The 27,559-nt window shown below is 40.4% G+C and overlaps 1 protein-coding gene across 6 annotated transcripts; it reads right to left on the minus strand.

Moving 5' to 3' along the window:
- Positions 1-1,468: 1,468 nt before the first annotated feature.
- Positions 1,469-25,854, minus strand: LOC119787925. 6 transcript variants are annotated; one of them, XM_038292031.1, is made up of 12 exons: positions 25,581-25,854; positions 24,070-24,320; positions 23,908-23,943; positions 23,472-23,691; positions 21,229-21,364; positions 18,948-19,140; positions 18,712-18,771; positions 18,300-18,566; positions 13,068-15,171; positions 12,264-12,305; positions 3,143-3,256; positions 1,469-2,195 (listed from the first exon to the last, which is right to left on the minus strand). In XM_038292031.1, exons 1-12 carry the CDS (start codon positions 25,717-25,719, stop codon positions 1,981-1,983), a joined length of 3,777 nt encoding a protein of 1,258 aa, XP_038147959.1. In that variant the 5' UTR covers positions 25,720-25,854; the 3' UTR covers positions 1,469-1,980. The 6 variants fall into 6 exon arrangements, with proteins under 6 accessions (XP_038147959.1, XP_038147939.1, XP_038147934.1 ...); XM_038292011.1 differs by lacking the exon at positions 23,908-23,943 and having other exon boundaries at positions 23,472-23,907; XM_038292006.1 differs by having other exon boundaries at positions 23,472-23,943.
- Positions 25,855-27,559: the final 1,705 nt, after the last annotated feature.

A 27,559-nucleotide genomic window follows, 5' to 3' on the forward strand; every position in this document is an offset into this window, starting at 1 on the left:
TATATATATATATATATACACATATTTTTTGATGACACTTTGCATAGAGGAGGTGCAGCCGAATTCAGCATTTTCAGGAACTTTGCAGGGTTATTAAAGACACTTCCCCCACACACACACACACACACACACACCCCCACACCCACCCAAACACTCAAATCCCCCCCCCCCCCACACACACACCTTCTGGTTTTTGCCCTTTGTGGGGTCCTCCAGTTTTTTGGTGCTTTATGGGATCCACCCTTTCCAGTGGTCCTACACTGCTGTAAAAACAAGGATTTAAAAAAAAATCCCAATCCTTAAAATCACTTCAGTTCAATAAATTTCTAAAGTTTTATCCAAAAAGGCATTTGGCGACTTGTGGGGTCCCGTTCCTAGCATTGCCAACTTGTGGGGTCCACTCGCATACACACATACATATCAAGTTTTGATGTGTTTATGGGGCCCAAGGTCGCCATTAGCAGATGCTGAGACCAGCCTTGATTATTAATCCCAGTTTCTGCATTTTGGACTAAAATAGTTATTTTTGTAATGATGCACAGTTCTGCCATACAGTCTGACCATTTGAGGTAATCACTGCAATCGGGTGTTTTCTGTAATGGTCAATCAGATGACACCTGTTGACAGGTATGTTGGTCCACTGTTAATGAACAAGCTGCTTAAAGGTTGAATATGGAACACGGGCAGAACAGCAAGATCACGTGTGTCTAAGTTGTAGTTGCAACGGCCGAAAAACAACTCCAGCCGCTGGGATCCCAGGCTCGCTGCTGATACGCAAGTGACCACCAGCCTGCAGCATGTCCTACAAGTAACGCGGAGGAGTTTATAACTCACAGCTAACATTAGCCACGTTAGCAAACAAGCTAGCTTTCCGATCCAGGAGAAAAGTCACCATTTCCATGTTTTTGATGGCTTAGAAAACGTTTATCTGGGTCGTCTTAACCTAAATCTGTCAGGTCACTCCTCTTCAGGAACACCTCCAGGACTCTGAAGCAGCTGCTTGACTCACAGTCTTCCCTGTTTCCCCCTGTGCTAGCTTGCCAACCGTGCCAAACATACTATTGCCACACAGAGATCATATTTGGCAACCAACAATGGCTTATAGATGTAAACATAATGCCATTGTCAAACCCCTAAATATTTTTATAATTATTGTCAAGCTAAAAATAATTTTTTTTTTTAAATGTTATACTTTCATTCTGCAACCCTCCAACCTTTAAATTTCTCTGGGACACTTTTTAAAGTTATTTTTCAAACAAAATTCAAAATCAATATTCAAATAAAATAAAATTATAATTTCATAATCTTTATTTTTTTTTTTACCATTTTCAGTTTCTACTTATTTGAATCACTATTGTGAATTTAGCCTTTTCTTTAACAGGAGGGGATGTAAACTTTCAAGCTCAACTGTTTATGTAAAACCTTCCATTTGCCTTGAGACATAAAAAGAAGCACGCTACACATACAATTTTCTGACAAAAATGAAAAGACCACTTTTATTGTTGGCATTAACAGTTTATGCCACAGTTGTCAAACTGAGTCCCTTTCCAAACAGATTAATCCAAAAATATGCAGTAGGGTTTTCCATGCCGCTATGCGGCAACAACAGCCTCAGCCTGAACTTATATCTAAACCAAACAGTTTTTGTTGTACAAACACTGAAATTACATGCTTTTTAGGACTGCATCCTTAATGTCATGTTAAGTTTTTTTTTCCAGTGAAAACTCAAATTTAAAAGGCATCATACAGAGATATTTAAACAAATGAAAAATCCTTTGAAATAACATTTCCTGCGCCCGTAATAAAAATAAATTAAAAATAAGATAAAATAAGAATTGTGAAATGTGTATATTTGTAGGCCACGGGACAGTAACAAAACCCGAGCAAACCTCTACAACAGAACACAACAAAGGATTAAACATTTTAAGATCCTACCTCAAATGCTTCGGTTTTACCTCAGTTCCATTAGGTGCTGTCACACTACACCTTTCTTCTCAGGGCTGTAATGCGATTTTTAATGTAGTATTTAACTGCTTTCCAGTCCCTGTTTCTGAGAGCTTGAGGTTCTGCATCAATACAGCGCTGACACTCTTCTTTACCAGGAACTTGACCTCTTATGATAAATCTCTTCAAATGTGTGTTCACTGCAGCACACTCGTCTGGGGTCCAGCTTCTTTTCACAGCAGTTTGCTTTCCTATGTAGGCAAAAAACACAAAATATTGTAGGTTTTCTTTTGTGAAGAAAATTTTAGTCACTTAAAATAGCAATACTGTTTGATAGATAAAATATGTCATACCCGTAACAAGTTACAAGTAACACAAAAAAAAATTCTGTATTCACAGAGTTTTCCAGTATAATTTTCCACGCAACAATTAAGCACTAACTGTTATGTTCTGTCATCTAAAAGCAATTTTTCTCTTTCTTGTAGGGTTGTAACGGTACACAAAAATCACGGTTTGGCATGTACCTCAGTACACAGATCACAGTTTGGTTTTTTCTCGGTACAGTAAAGGAGAAAAAATTAACAAATATTAAGGCCCCGTCCACACGAAGTCAAACCCTGGCCTAAACGCACAAATTTTTCACCAAACCAGCCTCTCATCCACACGAAGCCGGCGTTTCGGGGGTCTGTAAACGATCTTTTTTTTATTCAGCCTTCAGAGTGGGAAGATTATGAAACGCCGTTTTCGCGTTTCCATCTTTAACCTCTAACCGGATTTTTTTTCTTACACGCATGCGTCGCCTCTAAACACGCATGCGCGACACAGTATCACAACAACAATGGCGCCGTACTGTGTTGAATGGTTGCTGCTCATGCTACTCACCCTGCTGTCGGGCTTACAACAGAATCTTCTTCTTCTGGAATATCTCCAGGAAGAACAGAGCAATATCGACCACATAGTTCATCACCTCAATTTGACTGAACCACGAAAATGGACCCACAGGGCAACCATGTATAAATATTAGTGCGCATGCCCAACATTTCGTCGCCTATTTTTGCTTTGGCACCACAGCGCCACTTACAGGCCTGGCATACATTTTGCAGCGTTTTCATGCATTCGTGTGGACGATCACATTTATTTTACGTCTCATAAATGAGCGGTTTTAGCCCCAAAGACAATGCAAGCCCCCAAAGCTTACCTCTCTTTTTTGCAGAGACACTCCAGTTTTGGACTTGTGATGTGGAGGTACATTGTTCCAGGGATGACATGCTGACCTCATCTTGTGACCCCTCCTCTCCTGGCATACTGACATCTAGACAGAGAAATAGCTTCATTTAAGAATGCAATACACAAAAGCTCTAATAGCTGTCAGTACAGTGATTGTGTTATTTTGTAAAATTATTTGTTTATGGAATGTGTGTATCAAAAGGGAAATTTTGGTTCATTTCACCCCGTCTATCGTCCTAAATTCTCTTCAAGTGACTAGAGGGTGAAATATTAGTTGTCATGTTAACCGCTGCCCGGGCACACCAGGGGCACAGCTAGTCAATGCCAATTTTATTCATATAGCACAATCGATTACAAGCAAACCCAAAGTTCTTTACATTTAAAAACAGGAAACAATAAAAATACTATCACTGATCATCATTATAGTCCCCCGCCAAGAGATTGCAGCAACCTATACAATAAGCAGCAAGTGGGTTGATGCTAATCTAAAAGCTCATATTTAAGTTAGTTTTTTTTTTCTTTTTAAGATGGCACTGTGTGAGCAGCACCAAGCTATAACAGCGCTTCCTCCACTTTTCCTACTTTCATTTCTTATATACAAACAGATAAGAAACCTAAGCACATTCTCACTGAAAGGAGAAAAAGAAAAAAAAGCATATATACATGTAGTGTATGAAACAGAATAGAAATAGATATAACAAATGTGAGTGGGTGATTTTTGGATATCCGGTAAGATTTGTAGCCTCATAATTGATAAGATCGTTCTTCTGCTCCCCCAACATACACCAAGGCTGAGGAAGTTCCACCACAGATGTGGAAAGTGAAGGTGTGGACTGAGGAGGTTAATGAGAGACTGAGGACTGTCTCCAGACAACTGGGGCATGCAGCTCCCGTGGAGATGGCATCGATAGTCTTAAACTAGGGATGCACGATATATTCGGCCCCCTATCGGTATCGGCCTTAAAACTGAATATCGGACATCGGCCACCCCACCGATATTTAACCCGATATTTGATCAGCTTTTGGGTTTCTAAAGTCTAAAAAAAATAAATAATAAATACTACTTCTTCTTCTTCCTCAAAAACTTATTTTTTAAAGACTTAAAAACTTCCAAAGACGAGGGAAAAAATATTGATACATTAAAATATCCCAATATCTTCATATGCTGATATATTGCCATTTAAAAACACCATATCAATCCCTTTAACTAATGAAATATTGCTATATGTCATCATTATTAGGGCTGAACGATTAATTGCATTTGCAATAATATCGCGATATGATAAAACGCGATTTTCTAACCGCAATGGACGCGATTTGACGGTCACGTGATGGTCACGTGACGGTGACGCGCTAGCCAAACAACACAGAGGGAAAGCTGATGTCGTCTGCGACTAACTTGCTGAACAATGGCGTCAGAATGCACAAACACCGACACAACTGAAGGTCTGGTACCAAAGAGGAGCGGCACGTCATTGGTGTGGAATTTTTTTGGGTTTAAGAAAGAAGACGCTGCGCAAACTCAGGTGTTGTGCCGGACATGCCTTGCTATGGTTGCTACCTCACGAGGTAACACGACGAACCTCTATCAGCATTTGAAAAAACACCACAAGGCTATGTATGATAGCTGCATGGCTAGAATGGCAACTACCAGTGCCTCAGCGTCAGTTAAGCAAAGTACCACCCGACAGGGATCACTGACCGAACTGTTTGAAAGTGTTACTCCCTATGAACATAATGCGAAACGGCACGTTGAAATAACTCGGGCAATTACGGAGTTTATAGCGAAAGACATGATATCCGTCAGTATAGTGACCAAGCCTGGGTTTACGGCTTTGGTACACACGTTGGATAAGCGGTATTCAATGCCCTCGCACACATATTTTAACCAAGTCGCAATACCTGAGCTATACAAAAAATGCAGAGACAGAGTTGCTGCGGAGCTGAAAACAGTGGAGTTTTTTGCAACAACTACAGATTTGTGGTCAAGCCAAACAGCGCAGCCGTACCAGAGTCTAACAGTGCATTATATTGACGAGGACTTAAATCTTAAAGCTCGCTGCCTTCAAGCTTCCTACTTCCCGGACGACCACACAGGGGAAAACATTGCTGCTGGCTTGAGAGAGGGACTGGCTAGCTGGAATTTACCGGAAGAAAATCACATCTGCATAACGACGGACAACGCATCAAACATGGTGTTGGCAGCACAACTAAATGAATGGACCAGACTGCAGTGTTTTGGGCACCGATTACATCTTGCCATCGGTACGTAACATATCTCAGCATGAGAGTGTGTGATTGTGAATGCGCAGAGAGAGAATATCTGTGGGTGTGTGTGTGTGTGTGATTGTGAATGCGCAGAGAGAGAATATCTCTGTGTGGGTGTGTGTGTGTGATTGTGAATGCGCAGAGAGAGGATATCTCTGTGTGGGTGTGTGTGTGTGATTGTGAATGCGCAGAGAGAGGATATCTCTGTGTGGGTGTGTGTGTGTGATTGTGAATGCGCAGAGAGAGGATATCTCTGTGTGGGTGTGTGTGTGTGATTGTGAATGCGCAAAGAGAGGATATCTCTGTGTGGGTGTGTGTGTGTGATTGTGAATGCGCAGAGAGAGGATATCTCTGTGTGGGTGTGTGTGTGTGATTGTGAATGCGCAGAGAGAGGATATCTCTGTGTGGGTGTGTGTGTGTGATTGTGAATGCGCAGAGAGAGAATGTGTGTGTAATGTAAGGGGTTGAGTAAAAGAATGTGAAAGTTAATATCCTTTTTCACTAGAGATGCACCAATCCATTCATTTTATGATCCAGTACCTGTGCTCTGCATATTGGCTGATATTCAATACCAATTTGGAGGTATTGTTGTAATGAATTAACTGTATAACTTGCAAGACTTGATATAGACATTGATAAAAAAAAAAAAAAAGGTAACAAATTACGAGATATAAATGTACTTAATATTATTTATTAAGAAATGAAGTGTAGATTTGCACTGCATTATGCTGCAAATTTTGCAGCATAATAATATAATCTAATAATCTAATTTTATGTTGCAGGACATGCACTTAAAGATGACAGAGTGTCCAGAGCAATAGGGCTGTGCAAGAAGCTGGTGGGGCACTTCTCCCACAGCTGGAAGAAGAAGGCAGCAATGGCTGAAGCTCAAAGGGAACTCAAACTTCCTGAGCACTCCCTCATCACTGAATGCCCTACAAGATGGGGATCCAAAGAAATGATGATTGCCAGGGTGCTAGAGCAGCTCAAAGCCATCACTCAGGTGTTGTCAGGTGACCGATATGCACGCTCCCTGATCCCAACCTGGCAGGATATTGAGGTGTTGGAGTCCATTCACAAGGCACTGCATCCTCTCCAGGAGTTTACGGATGCTCTCTCTGGAGAGGAGTACGTCAGCATCTCTTACTTAAAACCAGTTCTTCACCTTCTGTCCACATCAGTCCTGGCTGAAAACCAAGAGGACACTGACCTGACAAGGTCAATTAAGACCAAGGCCCTGGCTTACCTCACCGATAAGTACAGTAACCCCAGCATCCAGGAGCTTTTGGATGTTGCATCCTTTCTAGACCCAAGGTTCAAAACCAAGTACATCGCTGCAGACAACATTCCCACCATTAAGACCCGACTCAAAACTGAAATTATGCAACCAGCAAGGCGTGCATATAACCAGGTTGGTAATTATCACATTTATGATTCTATAAACACAATATATCTTTCTAGTTATAATTTAACCTCAACACTAATTACTGTATTTTTTTTGTTATCTGACAGGAGAAGAGAAGTCGTACTGAAACCACAACGATGCCTAAAAATGCACAGCCCTCTGTTGAAAAGGGCAAGAAGTCTCTTGGGAGTTTCTTCAAGACTGCTGTGGGCTCTTCTGTTTCTTGCATGCAACCCGAAGATGTTGTTGAGGCAGAGATAAACAGCTACCTCATGACTCCTACCATCGATGGAGAGGAAGACCCCTTGGCCTGGTGGAAGATGCACAGGATTAACTTTCCACAACTGTGCAACATGGCCCGCAAGTATCTTTGTGTCCCAGCCACAAGTGCTCCTTCAGAGCGTCTTTTCAGTGCTGGAGGGAATATAGTGACTTGCACTCGCTCCTCTTTGAAACCAGCAAAAGTTGACATGCTGATTTTCCTGGCAAAAAATCTGTGAGCTTCTAAAAAAAAATACAGAGACAAATCTTTGTGGCTTACAGTGCCATATGTTTTTTGCACTTTACAATAGTTGTTTGCTGCTCTTACTGAGTGAATATATAATTTATATGATTGTTCAAAACGTTTCTTAGGATTTAAAAAGGTCATACACTAATTTATTTTCTGTTTATTTGAGAGTTTGATTGACCTATTAAAATGTTTACAGGTTGAAAGAAGTAATTCATTCGGTATACTATGCTGCACTTTAGTATGTTTGATGCCACTGACTGGAGATCAGTGATTTATTTCGTTTCTTATTTTGTTTATTTATTTTTAGACTGTCCTGTTAAAATCTGACAATGTTTAAGGAGTGGAGTCTATATGTTTATATATCGCGTTTCATGAAACATGAGAAGATGTTAATAAGGTAAACGCACACAGATTTGTTTCGTTTATTATTGTAATCTGTGCTTTAAATAAATCTGATTATTATGAAACAGATTTGTTTGTATATGTTTAAAAAGACATGAGAAATTAAACCAGGATAGAAAAATCGCATTAAATCGCAATATCAAAGTAAAAAATCGCAATTAGATTATTTTCCAAAATCGTTCAGCCCTAATCATTATGCTACGAAATCCCCCGAAAATTCACGAAATTTTGCCATATTTTTATATGTTGATATATTGACGCGGTATCGATCTATTTTACTAACAAAATCTCACAAGAATTTGTTAAATATCACGAGAGTTTGTAACAGAACGATGAAATTTCACGAGATTCTGAAAGTAAAATAGATCGATACCGCGTTTTTAAAAATCAATTTGATATCAGCATATGAAAATATATTTGAGTATATTATTTTTCAAAGTGTCAGAAAATGGATAACAAAACTGCTATTTTCAATGACTACTTATTTTTGTCCAGCTTTAACATCGGTATCGATATCGGTTATCGGCTACATGAGTTTTAAAATATCGGCATATCGGATATCGGCCAAAATCCCAATATCGTGCATCCCTATCTTAAACTGCATCAAAGACTATGTGAACTTCTGTATGGACAACACCAGGACTTTCCACAGAGACTCTGATTAGCCAGCCATAACATCTAAGGGCAGGAATATACTTGCTGTTGGCGACGCGTCCGCATCATGGCGCCCACGCGTTCCCAGCGTATCTACGGCACGTAGGTCGCTCGCGTTGACGCAAGGCAACGTGCCGCGTAGTGCAATAGCGACTTGAACGCTAGAGGTGCCAGGGTTTTTCCTTGCTCAAATTGAGGTGGTACCATCCTTACCACACGCACATGTGCACGGGCACGTGCATACGTACATGTGCATGCTCTGTTTCCAAGCAATACGTTTTGTTTTTTGGGAGTCTAATGTATAAATAAGGTAATGACTAGGGATGAGCAAGTTCACCACTATCTGTGTCTGTTCAACCATCTAAATTATCTGCATCTATACGCGAAGTGGGTGGGGTCTAAACGTGAAGTGGGCTTGGTTCAAGCAGAGCTGGATGGGGCTTAAATTGGTACATCGTTTTTAGTCTGAAATTGATATGGATTGATCATAGTAAAGGAACTATTTACAGAACAAGTTTTTAAAAAAATAAAATGAAAAAACACAATAAGAACACATTCAGAACATTTTTAAGTGTATACAACACATGCAGTAGGAAACTATGAACTTTCATGGCAGCCAAGGAAGCTTTACATAGAAACAATAAAACACAAAAGTAAAGTAAAAGCCAAGGATTAAAAATAACATTTTAATAGCAATAAGAATGTGTCTCTTTGATCTTGAATATGATACTGATGGATGCTGCTAAGGTTAGTAGTTACTGTTTGTATGCTAAATGCCATCCTAACTCCACCTTTGTTAGAGAAGATACTGTTGTGATCATTTTCTTTATTTTTGCTGATGATGATTTTGAAAATAATACTGCTGCTGTTCATGTTAGCAGTTAGTTACTGTTTGGAATCAGATCAGATGCTACATGACATCCTGGATAATACTTGCACCTTGTTATTGAAGATAATGTTGTGATAATTATCTTTGCTTTTTTGTTGTTGATATTTATGCTGCTAATGATACTGCTGCTGTATTAGTAATGGGCTTTATGTACAACTCCACTACTTCCTGAACTTCAGCTCCTTCGCCTCCTGTCTTTCATTACTGGACAAACTGATTAATCCAGCTGTGTCTGACCTCAGTAATCACAAACACAATGGTCAGACACACCTGGATTAATCAGTTTGTCCAGTAATGAAAGACAAGAGACAAAGGAGCTGGCTAAAGTTCAGGAAGTAGTGGAGTTGTACATAGTTACTGTTAACTATCAGCAGTTTACTGTTTGAATGCTTTGGGACTGTGAATTTTTTTTAGTTAAGTATGGTAATAATTACATTTTTTTTTGTACTCCACTGTTTTTATTAAAAAAGAAAATTACCGTATTTTCACGACTATAAGGCGCACTTAAACGTCTTTTTTTTCCCTCAAAATGTGCGGTGCGGCCTTGGTGCGGTGCGCCCTATGTGTGTTGTAACTGCGACTTTTGAGACCACCTCATTGAGGAGATGATGAAAGAGTGGCTGAATGTAAGGAGACCAGGTGTTTTTTTTTCCACTTATCACCATCGCTGATGTGAAAAACATGGTGAAACAAATTAACGCTGTGCTCGCTGTTCAACCGCTGGACATCGGTGTGAACCGGACCCAGCAGGTGCAGCAGAAGCAGCGAGTTTACATGCAAAGTCAATGGCTGACGTGCGTATAGGCGCAGCAAAAGGTCTCGCAGCGCGTTTTGAGCAGCAGGCGCAGCGCGTCGGGAGCGTTTAAGCAGGGAGGTGTAGCCTATGTGAGGAGACCAGGTGGTTTTTTCCACGCATCACCATCGCTGCGTGCCCATCTCACAGCCGATGTGAAAAAAAAGGTGAATCAAATGAACGCTGTGCTCGCCGTTATCCCGGGGGGTCTGACAAAGGAACTTCCACCGCTCGACATCGGTGTGAAGCGGCCGTTCAAAGCAAGGCTGCGAGCGGCGTGGGAGCGATGGATGACAGACTGAGACCACAGTTTCAGGATAAGTGGAAGGCAGCGCCGGGCAAGTTACGCCACCGTTAGCGGATGGATTGTAGATGCTTGGACTAACGTGTCTGCTGGCTCTGTTGTTCAAGCTTTCGCAAAAGCCGGCATTATTTCTGAGGAGCCGCGCTGCACGGAAAGTGACTCTGACAGCGAAGAAGGGGAAACTGGCATGTCTGATTTAGTGCAGCTGTTTAATTCAGAAACAGAGGATGATGACTTTGATGGGTTTGATTAATACTTTGTAATAAATACATGAATAAAGCACAATCATACTCAGTTTTGCTCCCGCTCTATTTTTCTACCTGAAAACTTAATTCAACAGCAGCCTCTGGGCGCGTCTCCTCCTCTTCACCGCGGTGGCTGGCAGGTGTTTTTTCATCTAAATAATCTAAATCTTGCAGCTATATTTGCTGTGATCAGTGGGAATAAAGTAGTTTTAATATGTTTTTAAGTGAGAAAGTCCACCAGAAAACTTAATAATTGCAGTCAGTTCATCCAGATTATCTATTTCTGTCGGAGGCGCTCAGACCCCCACATACCAGCGGTGCGCCGACAGTAGGAACCCCTTCAACAGCAGCCTCTAGGCTGGGCAGCCTCCGGGTTCACGCGGTGGCTGGCAGGTGTTTTTCATCTAAATAATTTTAGCTGCAGGCACCAGGATACCGGTAATAAAAGCGAACATATTCTGTCGGCAGGTTTCAGGATTTTAAGTTAATTTAGGAGTGATCACAGCGCTCTGTCATCTGCGATGTGTCTGTCTCACGGCCAGCACCCAGGTTTGATTAATACTTTGTAATAAATACATGAATAAAGCACAGTCATACTCAGTTTTGCCCCTGCTGTATTTTTAAATACGCAGTAGAGGTATTTAAAGGTAGTAGAGGACATGTACCTGTATATAAAAAACGCGCCCTATAGTCCGGTGCGCCTTATGTGTGTGTTAAATACAGAAATGGGACACATAACTGAGACTGCGCCCTTTTACTACGGTGCGCCTTATGGTCGTGAAAATACGGTAACTTATTTTGATTTCATATATTCATTGTTTCTTTTTGTTGTAACTTTTGAATAAAAAAAACGTATTTATGAGTTGTATTTTTATTGCCAGTTGCAATAAAATTTCCAATGTAGTGCTTCATTGTATGGGTTTCCGTTAAGGAGGAAAAGTATCGGCATCGAAGAAAAAGTACAACAAAGCATCGGTATCGTATCGAAATATAAAAAATGGGTATCGCCCATCCCTAGTAACAGGTGCTGCATTATACTTCATTGTGAGCCCATTTTAATATTATTGAATCTCTATTAAATTTTTCACTTAATTTCTGACTGTAAATATTTCTCTAAAATTTCTTTTTGTACATATCTTCACTCTGCTTTTACCATTTATTTACATTTCCAAATTTCTGTACCTTTTTCTGTGTGCGCCTCTGTGCTGATGTGGCTGGTGTATTTCTCTGGGATTAATAAAGTCTCATCTATCTATGCCATTTGTTGTAATGTCAGGCATTACTGACCCAGTGTTCAGTGTTAAAACTGGGGTTGTGTTTGCCTGTGCTGATTGTGCAGCCTTTATATAATTATACCATTTATATAGTTGCTGTACTTTTACAAAACAGTCTATCCACAGACAGAATAGATTTCAATCCCATCTTTTCTGAACCACACCTACACTCCCAAGAGTAGTGCCTCCAAGTAATGTAAGCCTGAAACACATTTATTCTTGGAGATGTCAGGAGATGGTCAATCAGGAAACGTGAAGACTTTCAGAGCAATCAAATGCAAAGCTCATTAATATTCATGACCAACAATGGATAATTTAGAATCAATTTAAGATCATCATGCACATACCTTCAATGTCCTCTTCTGAAGGTTCCTCCATTTGAACAGTCTCTAAAATGATAATTGATAAAATATTGAGTTTGGAAAACTGAAACTATGGGCCATCTGCAAGAGTATACAACAGTAGTATCATTTTCTCATCCAGTCACTATTACACCCCTATGTTTTACACAGTGAATAGTTATTTTCTGAATGCTGAAGACAATGGCCATGTCCGAAACTGCACACTTGCACTATGTTGTGTGCTACTTTTCAGTGTAAGTGCGGTTGCAGCTAAAATTCAGTGCACTGAAAAGATCCCAGATGCTGCCCTAATAATGGTAAAAAAAAAAGTGAAGTGCAGAACGAAGCACAGTACTCGCACAAAACAGACGGCATCTTGCTGGCATATCAAAAGAGGCGGTATTTTCTACGTTTTTGGAGCTGAATAATGGCAGAGAATGGGGAGGTAGCGACCACCAGCAGCAGCAGAGGCTGTACTACTGTAGATAAGTAAGGTTCATGCAATTACTCAGATATAATTGTTAATGTATACTGTGGCATGCTACCAAACGTATATCTTTCTGCCTGATGACGGCAGTTATACCAGCTTATTAGAGTTAGCACACGTAATTGTTATTCGTTTTGGCGGTCAATGCCAGCTTGTCACTTCCAGTAAGTGCAGTGCTTCGTTTGTTTGTTTAGCCACGGTCTGCACTTCAGACTTAGTGCACAGTGTGCACTGTGTACTGTATCCCAGAGCACTCAGGCAAGTGCACAGTTTCGAACACTTAAATGTTGTATATATTGTGCCTTCAAAAATATGTTAATTACCATTCACGTCGACTTGTATTTCATCGAGGCTCTTCCCTTTGTAATCTCCAAGGCGTCCTCTTTCCATTGCCAGGAGGACTTTGCTAACTTTGGCTAATTGGAGGGTGCTTTGTGGGAGCCTGTAATGTTTCCTGTGAACAGCAATGTTATGACCAAGAAGGTCTGCCAGCAGGTCAAGCTCAGTGGTTTTGAGGTTGAGAACCGTAGACAGGGTAGCGATATGTTTCCTCAGTTTTATTGATGTTAGTGCTTGAGGATTTTTTATGTCAGCACATTCACTGACAAATTGCCTCATGCAGTCGCAAGCCCTGAGGTAATGGTCAGATTGTGGCAAAGCAAACAGATATACATTGTCCTTCAGTACCCCACATTCTTCTCTGGTCTTAGTAAGGGCATCAATAGACTCTCTCATTAATGGGGTTAGAAGAACGGGTACCTTTCTTCCTCTTTTTCCAACAATTGCTATGCGCATAAAATGCCTGCAGAGCTTCTGCTCTAGCGCTGTGAGGGCCAAGTTTACGTCTCCCTGTTCTTCTTCTGTGTCCTTTGATAAGTATGCAGACAAGCGCATTCGAGACACTTCCCCTGCTCTCCGTCGATTAAAAAGCATAACTTGGGTGAGCGTTACTTTTGCAAGTTCTTTCCAATTTGTGGATGAAGGATGTTCTTGTAGATCTTTGAGATGTTGCTGCTGTTTTTCATCTAGATAGCAATGTAGCTTTTGGATATCTTGTGTGAGAGACAAGAGTTGCGGTGCATTCCATTTGGCCTGGTTAAGCTGGGTCAATGCCTGGCCTGTATCAAACCTCCAGCTCTTTTGGTGTAACTGCACAAACTCTTCAGCATTTTGGATGGTTTCTTTATCTTTCTTTTTCAGTCCTTCAGACTTTATAAACATGGCCAATGAATGTAGGCTGTGTCCTACCTTGCGTAAAAGAGAGGGACGTTGGTACTTGCCAGTTTCCTCACTGAATCCAGATAGGATCTTCGCAGCTTTGACAACCTGGGTGTACTGTTCAGGTTTTATGAGTTCTTGAATGGTCTTCACATGTGTGGCTTTCTTAGCTTCCAATAAAAGCCTGCCAAGTTCTCTTAGTTTCTGGCGTATGTATGAGTGTTGACTGACTATTTTCTCATTCTTTTTGAACAATCTGAACCCGTAATTGAGGATGCAGCTGTCTCCTTTGATAGCGAATGCAATCTGGTCCTGATTCATTACACTCAAGAATTTCCAATACGCATCTGTATATTCTTTTGGAGCAGTTTCAGCAAACGCACACAGTGCTTGAACTCTAGTTCTACCTGGTTTACTACTTTCTGGTTTAAAGCTGCAGACCTTGAAATGCCGCCACATTGCTCTTCTTGAGAACAACCCATAGCAGGAAACGCAATGTGCAAACTTGTGCCCGTCTGATTTTTTTTCTGGTTGTCTCCATGGGATGAGTTTTCCTTTTCGTGTTTCCAAAACATCACTGTTATGCTCGAAGTTTCCCTTATTTCGTATATAGCCCAATTGTCGTTTTCTTTCCTTTGAGTGTTTTGGAAAACTGAATGCTTTCGCAACATCCACTTCATCTATGTGTTTGCGCCTAAGGTGTCTTGACATTTTCTGGACAATCTTCCTGCAATAAAAGCAGAAGTGTTTCTTTTTATAACTTCTGGATCCATCATCCTTCTTTAAAGTTGGACTGACAATGATAGATTGCTCTTCTTCCAGGGGCATTTCCTTTTCATTTCCATAAACCCTACTATTTGGCAATCTTTGTATAGGATCACAATTTCTTTCCAAACATCTGCTCTGGCTAACATCAAATTGGCTCTTAGTAGAGGATTCACTTCCACTCTCTCTGGAGGATTCACTTCCACTCTCACTAGGTTTAGACTTGGTCTGTCTGGAGGTCTTGCTTCCACTCTCTCTGGAGGTCTTGCTTCCACTCTCACTAGGCTTAGACTTGCTCTGTCTGAATGATGCAACTTTGTTCTTTTTTTCATTTTCAACAGTTAGTTCCATACTGCAATCACTTTCTGTACTTTTGTCCATAGGATGTGGAATATACTCCTCTTCGCTACCCAACTTTGAGTCCTCCGATTCCATGGGATCCATCTGAATTTTTAATAACAAACACACACACACACACATCAATAGCTATTTTTGTAACATTAAATATCAAAAACCTGAGTATTCTGAACAGGCTTGGCATACTAAATGAAGAATATATGTATAGAGTATTACTGTACAAGTAAATTTACAGACTAGAAGAATCATCCATCAGGCTCACTAGCAAGAGCAACAGACACTTTCACGACCTTCTCAGCCTCTGTGAATCCCTTTCAGGCCTAAACATAGAGGTCTCTCTGCACTGTCACTACTGGAATCATAGAGACTGTGGGTAAAATCTTGTACTCTATCCATCTGCACAAAGGGAGACATGGAGATATGATTTTGCTGTGTGATGATTGCTGCATTTTTAATTGATAGTGAGACAATTCAGAGGTTGTCAGGTAAACAAGACACCTCTGAAAACTAATGATTATATTACAATATTAACCCGTTCATCTACCTACTGGACCCAGTGTCTAAACTGCCCGGTATAGTTTGGTACCGGTTCCCAATCTTAATGATACCAGGGTACTATTAAGATTCTGGACAAACAATACTGTTTTTGATATTTTTTGAATGTGTACCTAACCTTCGTGTAATCGTTACACCATCACATATTCATGGTGATAGAGTAAGACAGACACACTTCCCTTATTCTTACAACTGTTCACCTACCTTTATGTCCAGGCCCCCCAATTCTGTCTAAACAAGTGTGTAACATATTTTAAAAACTTGTAATGTCTTTATTATGTATGGTTCGTGTCGGGGTCTGAATTCGGCCTGTCAGTCAGTATTTCCAGATAATGACTTGCGTTCCATACATTATCCCGCTTATTATATGGCTGTACTTGCAAAAATTCAAATTCAAATGAAAGTCTATTTTTGCGAGGGTCAATAACTGATATTTTCCTCTAAGATTTAAATAGTTCCCCACGCTCGCGTCCAGGTTGGGGCACTTCTTCTTTAGCAACATTTGCTAGTTGAGTCATGGCGGCTGGAATTTGTACTAGCACGGCTATTCCTATATGTTGAACTGGACATTTCCCCCTCTGCTGTTAGCTGTATGCATCTTACCACTGGTCTTTTTCGTTTTGGAGAGGGTGAATCCTTAAACTCAGCCTGGACTCAAAATGTCCACACTCGCCAAAGACGTTTACATTAATTGAGAAGTCACTTGATGCACACTGGTGGTGGTGATGTCAGAAGTTTGCATTGTCTCAATTAGGGCTGCAACAACGAATCAATAAAATCGATAAAAATCAATTTTTAAAAGCGTTCGCAGCGAATTTTATCATCGATTAGTTGTGTCGCACGATTAATGCGTCATCCGCGGCGGCCGTCATCACATTCACTTGACTGAAACGGCGGAAGAAAAAAAAAATACGGCAGAGCGAGCCAGCGCTGCAGGGCGCAGTGTTGCCAACTCAGCGACTTTTCAGACCCCTCATTTTTTAAAAAAGCGACTAGCAACAAATCTGGCGACTTTTTACGGTGTCACTGGCGGCTTTTGGAGACTCTTACGTGAAAGCATGCATCGTTCCTACTCTGCCGTGGGGCGTCTCCCCCACCCCAACCCCGTTCTCCCGCAGGAATCCCTCTCAGCGCTGCAGTCAGAGCCGCAGGATGTTTACCCTCAGCGTCCAGACTGCAAATGAAGCGCGCATGCGCCGGGATTGACGGCGCAAATTGATCACAATAATTAAAATAGCCTGCGCTTTGTAAAGTGAAAAAAGTCGTAACATGCAACTTTTGTCAAAACAAATTAACATGGCACGGAACCACCATGTTTGTTTGGTTTTAAAGTGGGGAAACGTTACGTTAGTTTCTCAGGTAGCTCATCTGATGCTTTCCTTAGCTTGTTAGTAGGTTACAGACAGTGATAAGGTTGGCTACTTATTTTACTTTTAATTTCATTTGAATTAGCTTAAGCAGCGTTTACTTTATAAATAAATTAAATTGCAAATTATGAGGGCAAGGCTTTTAAAGTTTCAATCTTCTGGCAAAGATAAAGTAAAGAAGATCCTGCAATTTATGGAAGTAAAGTAGAATAAAATCCAGCAAGATCAGTAATATGTCAATTAATTATCTGCCACATTCCCATGTAAACATCTGTCTTTGGAGGATGTGTTTTTTAGCACCCCTAGTTCTCTCATTTTTATTCCAAATACAATTTATAATTTGAATCACAGGGCTATTTTTATCTCTATGGTTCAGTATTTTCTCAAGTAGCAACTTTAACTGCTATACTTTCCTGTCTTAAAAGGCAGAACTCTTCTAGTCTAAAAAAACTCATTTGTTGAAATGGGGGGGCCTATTGTTTGAACCCCTTAGAGGCTTTAAAAAACAAAAATGTCTATTTTTGCGCTTTATGAAACAAAGTAGCCTATATTTTGTGGATGTACAGCTACATTTCTCATGTAAGTTTGCGTAGTTTTAACACAAACATTTATTTTTCATATTGCACCAGTACAGTTAATGAGCAACCTGTACTTGTGTGCTTGTTTATTCTGTCTAAAATGTTTATTTTGGAATAAAGAGGTTAATATAAAAAATATTTTTTGTCCGATTCATCGATTAATCGGAAAAATAATCGTCCGATTCATCGATTTTTAAAATAATCGTTAGTTGCAGCCCTAGTCTCAATACGTCAAGTAGGCGGAGTCCGTGCTCGTGAAGTCCATAAGTGCAGACTTCTAGTACGTACCCACAAGTGTGTACTCACAAATACACGAGTACGCAGAACGCAAACTAGGAATTGAGAAACGGCTGATGAATTTGAGTCAGGTGTGTGTTGGAGAAGGGAGACGTGGAAAACCTGCAGGATTGTGGCTGTTGCGGCATAAAACAATCTTTTCAAACATCTTACCAAGTGCCGCTGCAGGCTAAGACATAGGTGTAATTGAAGACGCGTAATATCAGACATCTAGAACCATCATTAATGAAGCGCCTCACAACAAGTAAACGGTCACTCCAGACCAGCTTACTGCCACCCAGCATGGCTGCGTAACCGAACAGAGTCATGTGACTGAGAATGGTCACACACACATATACACACACTTTTTTTTATATATACATATATGAAAATAAGTATTAAAAAAAAATAAGTATCAAAATATGTTTTTGGGCCTTACCAGAATGCTTTTTGTGTGTCTCAGTGGTGGAACAAGTTCATCATTTGATTGATTGTTGGAATGGTTGCTTGGAAAAGCCTCATCACAAGTTTCTCTCACAGCATACGAATGTTCTGAAATCACATCGTACAAATGATCTGAAACATCCGACCCAATATCATTCTGGCGATGCGCAACATCCAGGTGTGGAGGAGGAGGTTTGTTCATCACATCTGGTTCATCACTATCTGGATAATCAACCAGCGAAAATCCTTGGACAGTTAATATCTGAAAATAAACAAAAATGTAGTAAGTATGGCATTAAAAAGATTGGCCAAAGCAACAAAACATGAAATGACAAAAAAGCTGTGATCATCATCCCGTTTAGACAGTGTAAAATTAGAAATGTTACATCACGGTAATGTTACATTACCTGGTCTTTACCACTCAATAGCTTTTCTTCTGCTGCTGCAGGAGCTTGGCTTTTTTTCACCTGGATCACAGAAAGAACTCATCTTAAATCACATCAAAGATCAAAGACTCAACACATTTACATTGTCATAGTCCAGAGTAATATTTGAAACATCGATAATATCAGAGAAATACAACATTTGTTTTTTGTAAAAAATAAAAAAATCAAGAAATCTACACCTAATCTAACCAACTCACCTCAGTACGCCAAGGCCATTTTGCTTTACCAGAGTCATAATAAATTTCATCTCCTATTCCTATTTTCTTAACAGAAAAAAGGCACAAGTGTGGCTTGTCGTCAACTATGATTTTCATCATGACACCATTTGGATTTTTGTGGTTGTCTTTGACTAGTCGTCCGAGAGATCCATTTTCTTCAGATGCACCCAGGCTGAAAAGCATAAGAAAAATTGTTGTAGTTTAAAGTTTTATTGAAAGATGCATTTTCAAAAGAAATTCCTAAGAGTAGGGATGCACGATATTGGGATTTTGGCCGATATTTAAAACTCATGTAGCCGATAACCGATATCGATACCGATGTTAAAGCTGGACAAAAATAAGTAGTCATTGAAAATAGCAGTTTTGTTATCCATTTCTGACACTTTGAAAAATAATATACTCAAATTTACACTCACCGGCCACTTTATTAGGTACACCTGTCCAACTGCTCGTTAATACTTAATTTCTAAGCAGCCAATCACATGGCGGCAACTCAGTGCATTTAGGCATGTAGACATGGTCAAGACAATCTCCTGCAGTTCAAAGCGAGCATCAGTATGGGGAAGAAAGGTGATTTGAGTGACTTTGAACGTGGCATGATTGTTGGTGCCAGAAGGGCTGGTCTGAGTATTTCAGAAACTGCTGATCTACTGGGATTTTCACGCACAACCATCTCTAGGGTTTACAGAGAATGGTCCGAAAAAGAAAAAAACATCCAGTGAGCGGCAGTTCTGTGGGCGGAAATGCCTTGTTGATGCCAGAGGTCAGAGGAGAATGGCCAAATTGGTTCGAGCTGATAGAAGGGCAACAGTGACTCAAATAACCACCCGTTACAACCAAGGTGGGCAGAAGAGCATCTCTGAACGCACAGTACGTCGAACTTTGAGGCAGATGGGCTACAGCAGCAGAAGACCACAGCGGGTGCCACTCCTTTCAGCTAAGAACAGGAAACTGAGGCTACAATTTGCACAAGCTCATGGAAATTGGACAATAGAAGATTGGAAAAACGTTGCCTGGTCTGATGAGTCTCGATTTCTGCTGCGACATTCGGATGGTAGGGTCAGAATTTGGCGTCTACAACATGAAGGCATGGATCCATCCTGCCTTGTATCAACGGTTCAGGCTGGTGGTGGTGGTGTCATGGTGTGGGGAATATTTTCTTGGTCTCTTTGGGCCCCTTGGTACCAATTGAGCACCGTTGCAACGCCACAGTCTACCTGAGTATTGTTGCTGACCATGTCCATCCCTTTATGACCACAATGTACCCAACTTCTGATGGCTACTTTCAGCAGGATAATGCGCCATGTCATAACGCTGGAATCATCTCAGACTGGTTTCTTGAACATGACAATGAGTTCACTGTACTCAAATGGCCTCCACAGTCACCAGATCTCAATCCAATAGAGCATCTTTGGGATGTGGTGGAACGGGAGATTCGCATCATGGATGTGCAGCCGACAAATCTGCGGCAACTGTGTGATGCCATCATGTCAATATGGACCAAACTCCCTGAGGAATGCTTCCAGCACCTTGTTGAATCTATGCCACCAAGAATTGAGGCAGTCCTGAAGGCAAAAGGGGGTCCAACCCGTTACTAGCATGGGGTACCTAATAAAGTGGCCGGTGAGTGTATTTTCATATGCTGATATCAAATTGATTTTTTAAAACGCGGTATCGATCTATTTTACTTTCAAAATCTGGTGAAATTTCATCGTTCTGTTACAAACTCTCGTAATATTTTCAAATTCTTGTGAGATTTTGTTAGTAAAATAGATCGATACCGCGTCAATATATCAACATATAAAAATATGGCAACATTTTGTGAATTTTCGGGGGATTTCGTAGCATAACGATGACATATAGCAATATTTCATTAGTAAAAGAGATTGATATGGTGATTTTAAATGGCAATATATCAGCATATGAAGATATTGGGATATTTTAATGTATCAATATTTTTTCCCCCGTCTTTAGAAGTTTTTTAAGTCTGTAAAAAAGAAGTTTTTGAGGAAGAAGAAGTAGTATTTAATTTTTAGACTTTAGAAACTCAGAAGCTGATCAAATATCGGGTTAAATATCGGTGGGGTGGCCGATGTCCGATATTCAGTTTTAAGGCGATACCGATAGGGGGCCGATTATATCGTGCATCCCTACCTAAGAGTATGTGTCTTTTAAAACATTATTCAAATATTAAACCCATGTTTCGGGGTCAAATCAGAATTTCTCCAATCTAACAAAACATCCATCTATTCATGCTTACCACAGGCGATTGTTCCGATACTCAAAGTCAATCTCTGAGTATTGTCTTGACCGGCATTCTTCCTGTGTCAGTTTACCCCGATACTCCAAGACAAAGTCCCCTGGTTTAATGGGGTGTGTGGCAAAAACTCCTCTTCCTATAGTAATATAGAATAAGTCAACATTTAATTCTGGGAACTCAAAAAGAAATGCAGCACTCTTTAAAAGTGAGGTTGAGGTTCTTATGTCTCATTGTATTACCTGCAGACAATGCTCAGCACTCTCCAAGTTGTGTTGCTCAGTGTACAGGTAAACTGCTTTTTTGATCAGCCTTTATGTGGCCATCTAATGTTTTTGATGCTGACCCATCCAGATCAATGTATCATTGAGGTCGCGTCTGCTCTATTCTGTTCCCTTTACCTGAGAGTGCTGTGTACCATTTAGTGCAGGCAACACACTAATGAAGCATACGGACATCATACAACTCAGACTTTTGACAGACAGATGTACTGTATTGATCCCAAACTGGGAAATTACAGTGTAGCAGCAGCAAGGCATGGAACTAAAATAGCAATATTTATATATACACAGGTACTACCAAAACAATTAAATAAATCCTGAAAAAGTTCTTTTATTTCTGTAATTCAACTTAAAGAGTGCAATTGACATATCACAAATGCAGACATAGGCAAAGGCTGAGTTGGAATTCAGTGTTAAACACTGACTGAACTGGAGTTAGAAGAGGAGACTGGATATATATAGCAACATAACTATAAATATTGTAAATTAAAGAAATACAAGAATTAAAGGGGTAGGAGTACTTAAGTTTTACTTCTTCCTGCTCCTTTTCGCACATTTAATAGAGATATATTAATTTAGGAAAGAAGGATACTAATTGTTTATTTCCAGATAAAGCATCAATCCTCCAGGATCAGGTTCGTTAGGAGCGGCTCTGTTGCTCTGATGGACCGTCTGACTTTCATCCCACTTGGTCTCCATGAAGCGGATGCTAACTGGGAAACAGCTCGCCGTTTTAAGGACGGTGTAGGTACCAGATTGACTCGGGCTGCCAGATTGACTCGGGGGCCTGCACCTTTTGATGACGTCACAATACATAATTGTTTTAACGTTTGCACAATTGCGCAAAACATTTTGATTGGTCTGGACAGCTTACTAAAGTAATTATAGCGGGGTGTAGGTTTTATTCGAAAGCGGGATTGCGGTTTGTAAACGGACAATTTTACGAAGAAATTCTCCATGGTCCCTGCGCCTTCCGATGACGTCACCGAATTCGCCATGGGCCTTGCGCCTCCCGATGACGTGACATTATGGCAACGCCACTCAAACAAACTACATTGAGCCTGCGGTCTGCATTTGTAACGAGAATAAATTCAGGAGAATGAAGCTAAAGGGATACAAAAAATAAACTTGTAATATTACAAAAACAAAAATACTACGAATACAAAGTATATTCAGAGATTAAAGTCCCTCTGATACTGTTTAAGTAACTGAGAAACTGCAGATTTGCCACATTTAAGATGGCGGACGCTCTGACGCATCTCAAAAGGCGCAGGCCCCCGAGTCAATCTGGTACCTACACCGGTCCAACAACCAGCGACACTCTGCGCTGTTGGTGTTTGCTAATGGTTAATGGTCTGTCTAAAATCTCTGATATTTCACAGCTCATGGTAACACTTTGCTTTAATTCTCTTTTATTTAAAGCTGATGTTACTCTGGTTTATAAAAAATGGGTCAATTCTCATCCCTGATGTTAAGAATTGTTTCTGTTTAGGAAATATCACCTGATCACCTTTTCTTTCAGTCCACCCTATGTTCTTCTCATGAACACACTTGGCGAGAACACGAGTCTGTAGTCTCATTCTAGTGAAATGAGAAACGCCGACACCTGATTCCTGAATCAGCGGCACACAGAGACAGTCGAGACTGATTTTAAAATAATCAACATCAGCCGTGCTTCAATCTCCAGTATTTGAGGCGGGGACTTTTCTACCGACACGCTAAATGTTCCACAAACAGGGACGTATGAAGGACAGTTGTGCCATAATCCATTCATAATGATTGTTTTAGTTAGAACCTTATGTTTCAGATAATTATAATCAACATTTCCTCCATCTTGAAGGCTGTGAACCTCATGGCTGTGCGTGCGTGCAGCCGTCTCCGTGGTTCCCCTCCAACACCGCTGCAGACCGTAGCGCCTGTAACTCCCCCCTCCCCCTCCTATTGCTGCTCCTCCAGATGACTCACCTATTCTGTGCAGTTTGACCACTGGTTTCCGGCTGAGGTCCAGCAGGCGGCGCCGCCGCTCCTCCTCCATCTTCTCCTTCAGCTGTTGCTCTTCCACACCAGACTGTATCTCTGCAGGTTCTGGTTGTTGCTCTTTAACCTGTAGAGGTTCTGGGTTTGCCGGGTCCTTCTCCACCTTTGGGGGTTCTGTTTGTTTGTTTTGTGCAGGTTCTGGTTCCTCCTGGTCAGCTGTCATCAGGGCAGGTTCTGGTTCCTCCTGGTCAGCTGTCATCAGGGCAGCTTCTGGTTCCTCCTGGTCCACTGTCATCAGGGCAGGTTCTGGTTCCTCCTGGTCAGCTGTCATCAGGGCAGGTTCTGGTTCCTCCTGGTCCACTGTCATCAGGGCAGGTTCTGGTTCCTCCTGGTCAGCTGTCATCAGGGCAGGTTCTGGTTCCTCCTGGTCTGCTTTCATCAGGGCAGGTTCTGGTTCCTCCTGGTCCACTGTCATCAGGGCAGGTTCTGGTTGTTGCTCTTTAACCTGTAGAGGTTCTGGGTTTGCCGGGTCCTCCTCCACCTTTGGGGGTTCTGTTTGTTTATTCTGTGCAGGTTCTGGTTCCTCCTGGTCCGCTGTCATCAGGGCAGGTTCTGGTTCCTGCTGGTCCGCTGTCATCAGTGAAGGTTCTGAATCTTCCAGGTCAAACCGTGGAGGTTGTGGTTCCTGATCTTTCCCTTTGATTAGCAGAGGTTCTGCTTCTGACCAGAAATCCACCACCACTGGGTAATGAGTTTCTTCCTCTTTCATCTGGACCGGTTCTGGACTATCCAGCTCCATCAGAACCTCCTCCTCCTCCTTATGAAGCTGTTGGAGTTCTGGGTCCAAAGGGAGAAACAATGAGGGTTAAAAGCTACAAACAAGCCTCAGATGATCAGAGCAAAACTATTTTCAACCCAAAACGGGTTTTTATTTGATCCATTTCAGAATAAAGGAGAATAAAACCCAACAGGAAGAGAGAAGATGAATAAAACTGATGTGTTTACAGTAAATATCTGACTGACAAAGTATTCAGAAAAAAACAGCAAACATTAAAACTAGTGATGTTATGAGATGAGCCGAGGCTTCGAGGCGTGTGTCGAGTAGTGGATGGGGCGTTTCCCCGAAGCGCGTGTCGAGGCGTGATTCAGACGTCCGAGGCCTCGCTACCGTGATACCATGTGACCGCTTCGGTATGTGGTTCAGGAAGCGCAAGAATTTTGACAGGCATCTAAACAGCTTTAGTGTTCAGTCAAGATGTGGGAGAATAGATTGGTTGTTTTTCCAACCAATCTAGTTGCTTAAAGCTAATTTGGTTTGAATAAACAATGTAAAGATCAAAATTTGAACAAACCACCAGAAAAAGCCATCTGGCGTCCTCTGTAAGGGACAGACTCTCACTCCAGAGGTTGATGGTTCAGACCTGTCTCTGTCATTTGAAAGATGCGATTAAACTTAATTATTTTGGCTGATGAGACGAATTTGCATTGTTTTGCCCGAGTAAAAATATAGATTGGGTAAATTAGATCGGTTCAGCCAAAAGATTGGTTGAACACAACTTCCAACCTGATTAAAACCAAAAAACATGGATAAACTATCATGTTTGAATAAAAATGACTAACACCTTTCATTTTGTGCATCATTGCCCAATTTGCACAAACACTTTCACTGTCTGCTTGAGTTTATTTCACTAAAATGGCAGAAAAACTGTGCACCTTAAATGATTGTTCTAAGAAATTTTACACTTAAAAAAAACTTACTAAATATTTTATTATACACACCAACCATTAACAATTTCAAGGGAACTTAAAAGGGGGAAAAAAGAAAAACAATTGCAAAAAAAATCACAGATTTTATTACGAACTGTAGTTCTGCCCTCCACCAGTAGGTGGTGACATGTTCACATGAAGCCTCATGAACTGTGGGGATCGTAGAAGCAACTTGGCCAAACAGTTCAATGCCTCATGAGGCTTCATCTCACCGTCACTAATTAAAACCCAAACCTCTTCATCCTCCATGGATTTTATTTATTTTTTATCAACAGTTTTAACCTTTAACATGACAGGCGCGCAGGCCTGACGCCCCTCGGTGTTTCGTACCTGTTGGTCTCTGGGTTATTTGGAGCCTCAGGCTGATCTCCAGCAGCCGGATGCTTTTCTCCACCTCGGAGAAGATTTCCTCCGCAGCAGCATCTAGTTTCTCCCTGATAAAGTGTCTGAGAAGCAGAACTGAAGCCATTGCTGCTGCGCAGACATTAAACTGATCCCAGACAGACCAAAGGCCGCGAGGAGCTGCTGGCTAACACGAGCTAACGGCTACTAGCTAACACTTAAAGAACGCGCGATTTGGCCAAGGAGAGGAAGTCACAAAATTCCACATATGGCGCTACGTCATTTCCGCTACGAATAAATCCCGGAAGTGTTACAGATTTTTCTCTGCAGTTTAAATACATGGTTGCTAATATTAGAGAGATTGAAAAATTTAGGCCTTGAATAGTTTGGATCAATGGTAAAAAAAATATATATATAATAATTATTTCAGTTTTTGGAGTTTTACTTTACAGCCAAGTCTCGTTGATCGTGCGCTACAAACTGGATTATCGCGAGATCCGAGTTTTCAGTCTCACAGCAAATAACGTAGAAATGAACTCAGTTTTTTTATTTTATTTCAACATTTACATGAAAAAATACTCTCATAGAGGATAACAAATGTGAACATGAACAGATAAAGATTAATTACAAGAAAGACAAATAAGTAAAACGCTTAACAGGGGATTTATCTCGGCAAACAATTAAAACAAACATGGACAGAGCCATAGAAATAATAGAAACAAAAAGGTGAATGCACTTAAAATAGCAGATGTTTGGAGCAATCCAGTCCCAACTGTTTGGCATATTTGTCATTTTTTTATCTTCTTAAGAGAAGAAAAATAGATTTTAAAGTCATTCATAAACCAATTAAAAGAAGGTTTAGAATTTCTCCATTTAGCGCAGTGGATATGATATTTACCGATCAGCAGGAGGACATTAATAGTGTAAGAAACAGGCTGGGGAAGATGGTCCATATAAAAAATAACATCATTTAGTGCAAAAGGGGGGATATCATTAATTTTCAGTCTTTCCAGAAGCGGTGTGTAGCGGGACAGAGGTAAAACATATGTTCAACGGTTTCACTATTATTATTACAACAAAAAGAACATTGATCCTCCTCAAAACCAAATCTTTTTCTTAGAAATTCTGCCACAGGATGAATTTTGTTAATAACTTTAAAATGTGAAATCAACAATCTGGGCAGTATTGGTGGGTAATTATTATTTAACCTAGAGTTTTTAATCAATTGAATTAAAGGCAGTGGAATTGATTTACACAGTTTGTTATATTCTCTTATAGAACACTTAACATTATATTTTTCTAAAAAATCTGAATAATTTATAATATCGCTGTTATCATCCAATAAATCAGTAACATAAATAATGTTTTTGTTAAACCATTCCTTTTTGAAGATAGATTTGCGGTTAATTGTTATTATTACCCTATTGTTCCATAGAGTTGAGCTATGGGGAGAAAAGCTATGGGTGAAAATCATTTTCCAATAATGCAAAATCTGCTTGTGGAAGTTGGACAGCTTGATTGGAATCCTGTTTATCTCAAAGTCACATTTTAGAATAAAGTCTAAACCTCCTAATTTATCAAATAATGATCTTGGAATCTGATGCCACATAGAATTCGGGTGCAGCATATAAGATTTGATCCAGTTAATTCTGAAGCTGCCAACCATTGATTCTGGATCTGGAGCTTTAATACCACCTTTATTATATTCTTTCACCAACTGAGATTTTTTTATGTAATGTGTTTTATTCCTCCATAAAAATTGAAAGATTATTGTGTTTGCTTTACTTATGTTTTTAGAGGATATAAACAAGGAGTGGCAGAGATAAATCAGTTTGGAAATTCCTTCAGTTTTGGACAGAATATTCATGCCAAATATGGTAAGGTCTCTTGTTAACCAGTGACTAAGGCCTTTTTTCATCTAAAATACGATTTGAAATATTTGTATCTTCTCTTCTAATTAAGTTTTT

The sequence above is a fragment of the Cyprinodon tularosa genome, unplaced genomic scaffold (assembly GCF_016077235.1).
Source record: "Cyprinodon tularosa strain WSP-4 unplaced genomic scaffold, ASM1607723v1 ctg1084, whole genome shotgun sequence".
Classification (NCBI taxonomy): Eukaryota; Metazoa; Chordata; class Actinopteri; order Cyprinodontiformes; family Cyprinodontidae; genus Cyprinodon; species Cyprinodon tularosa.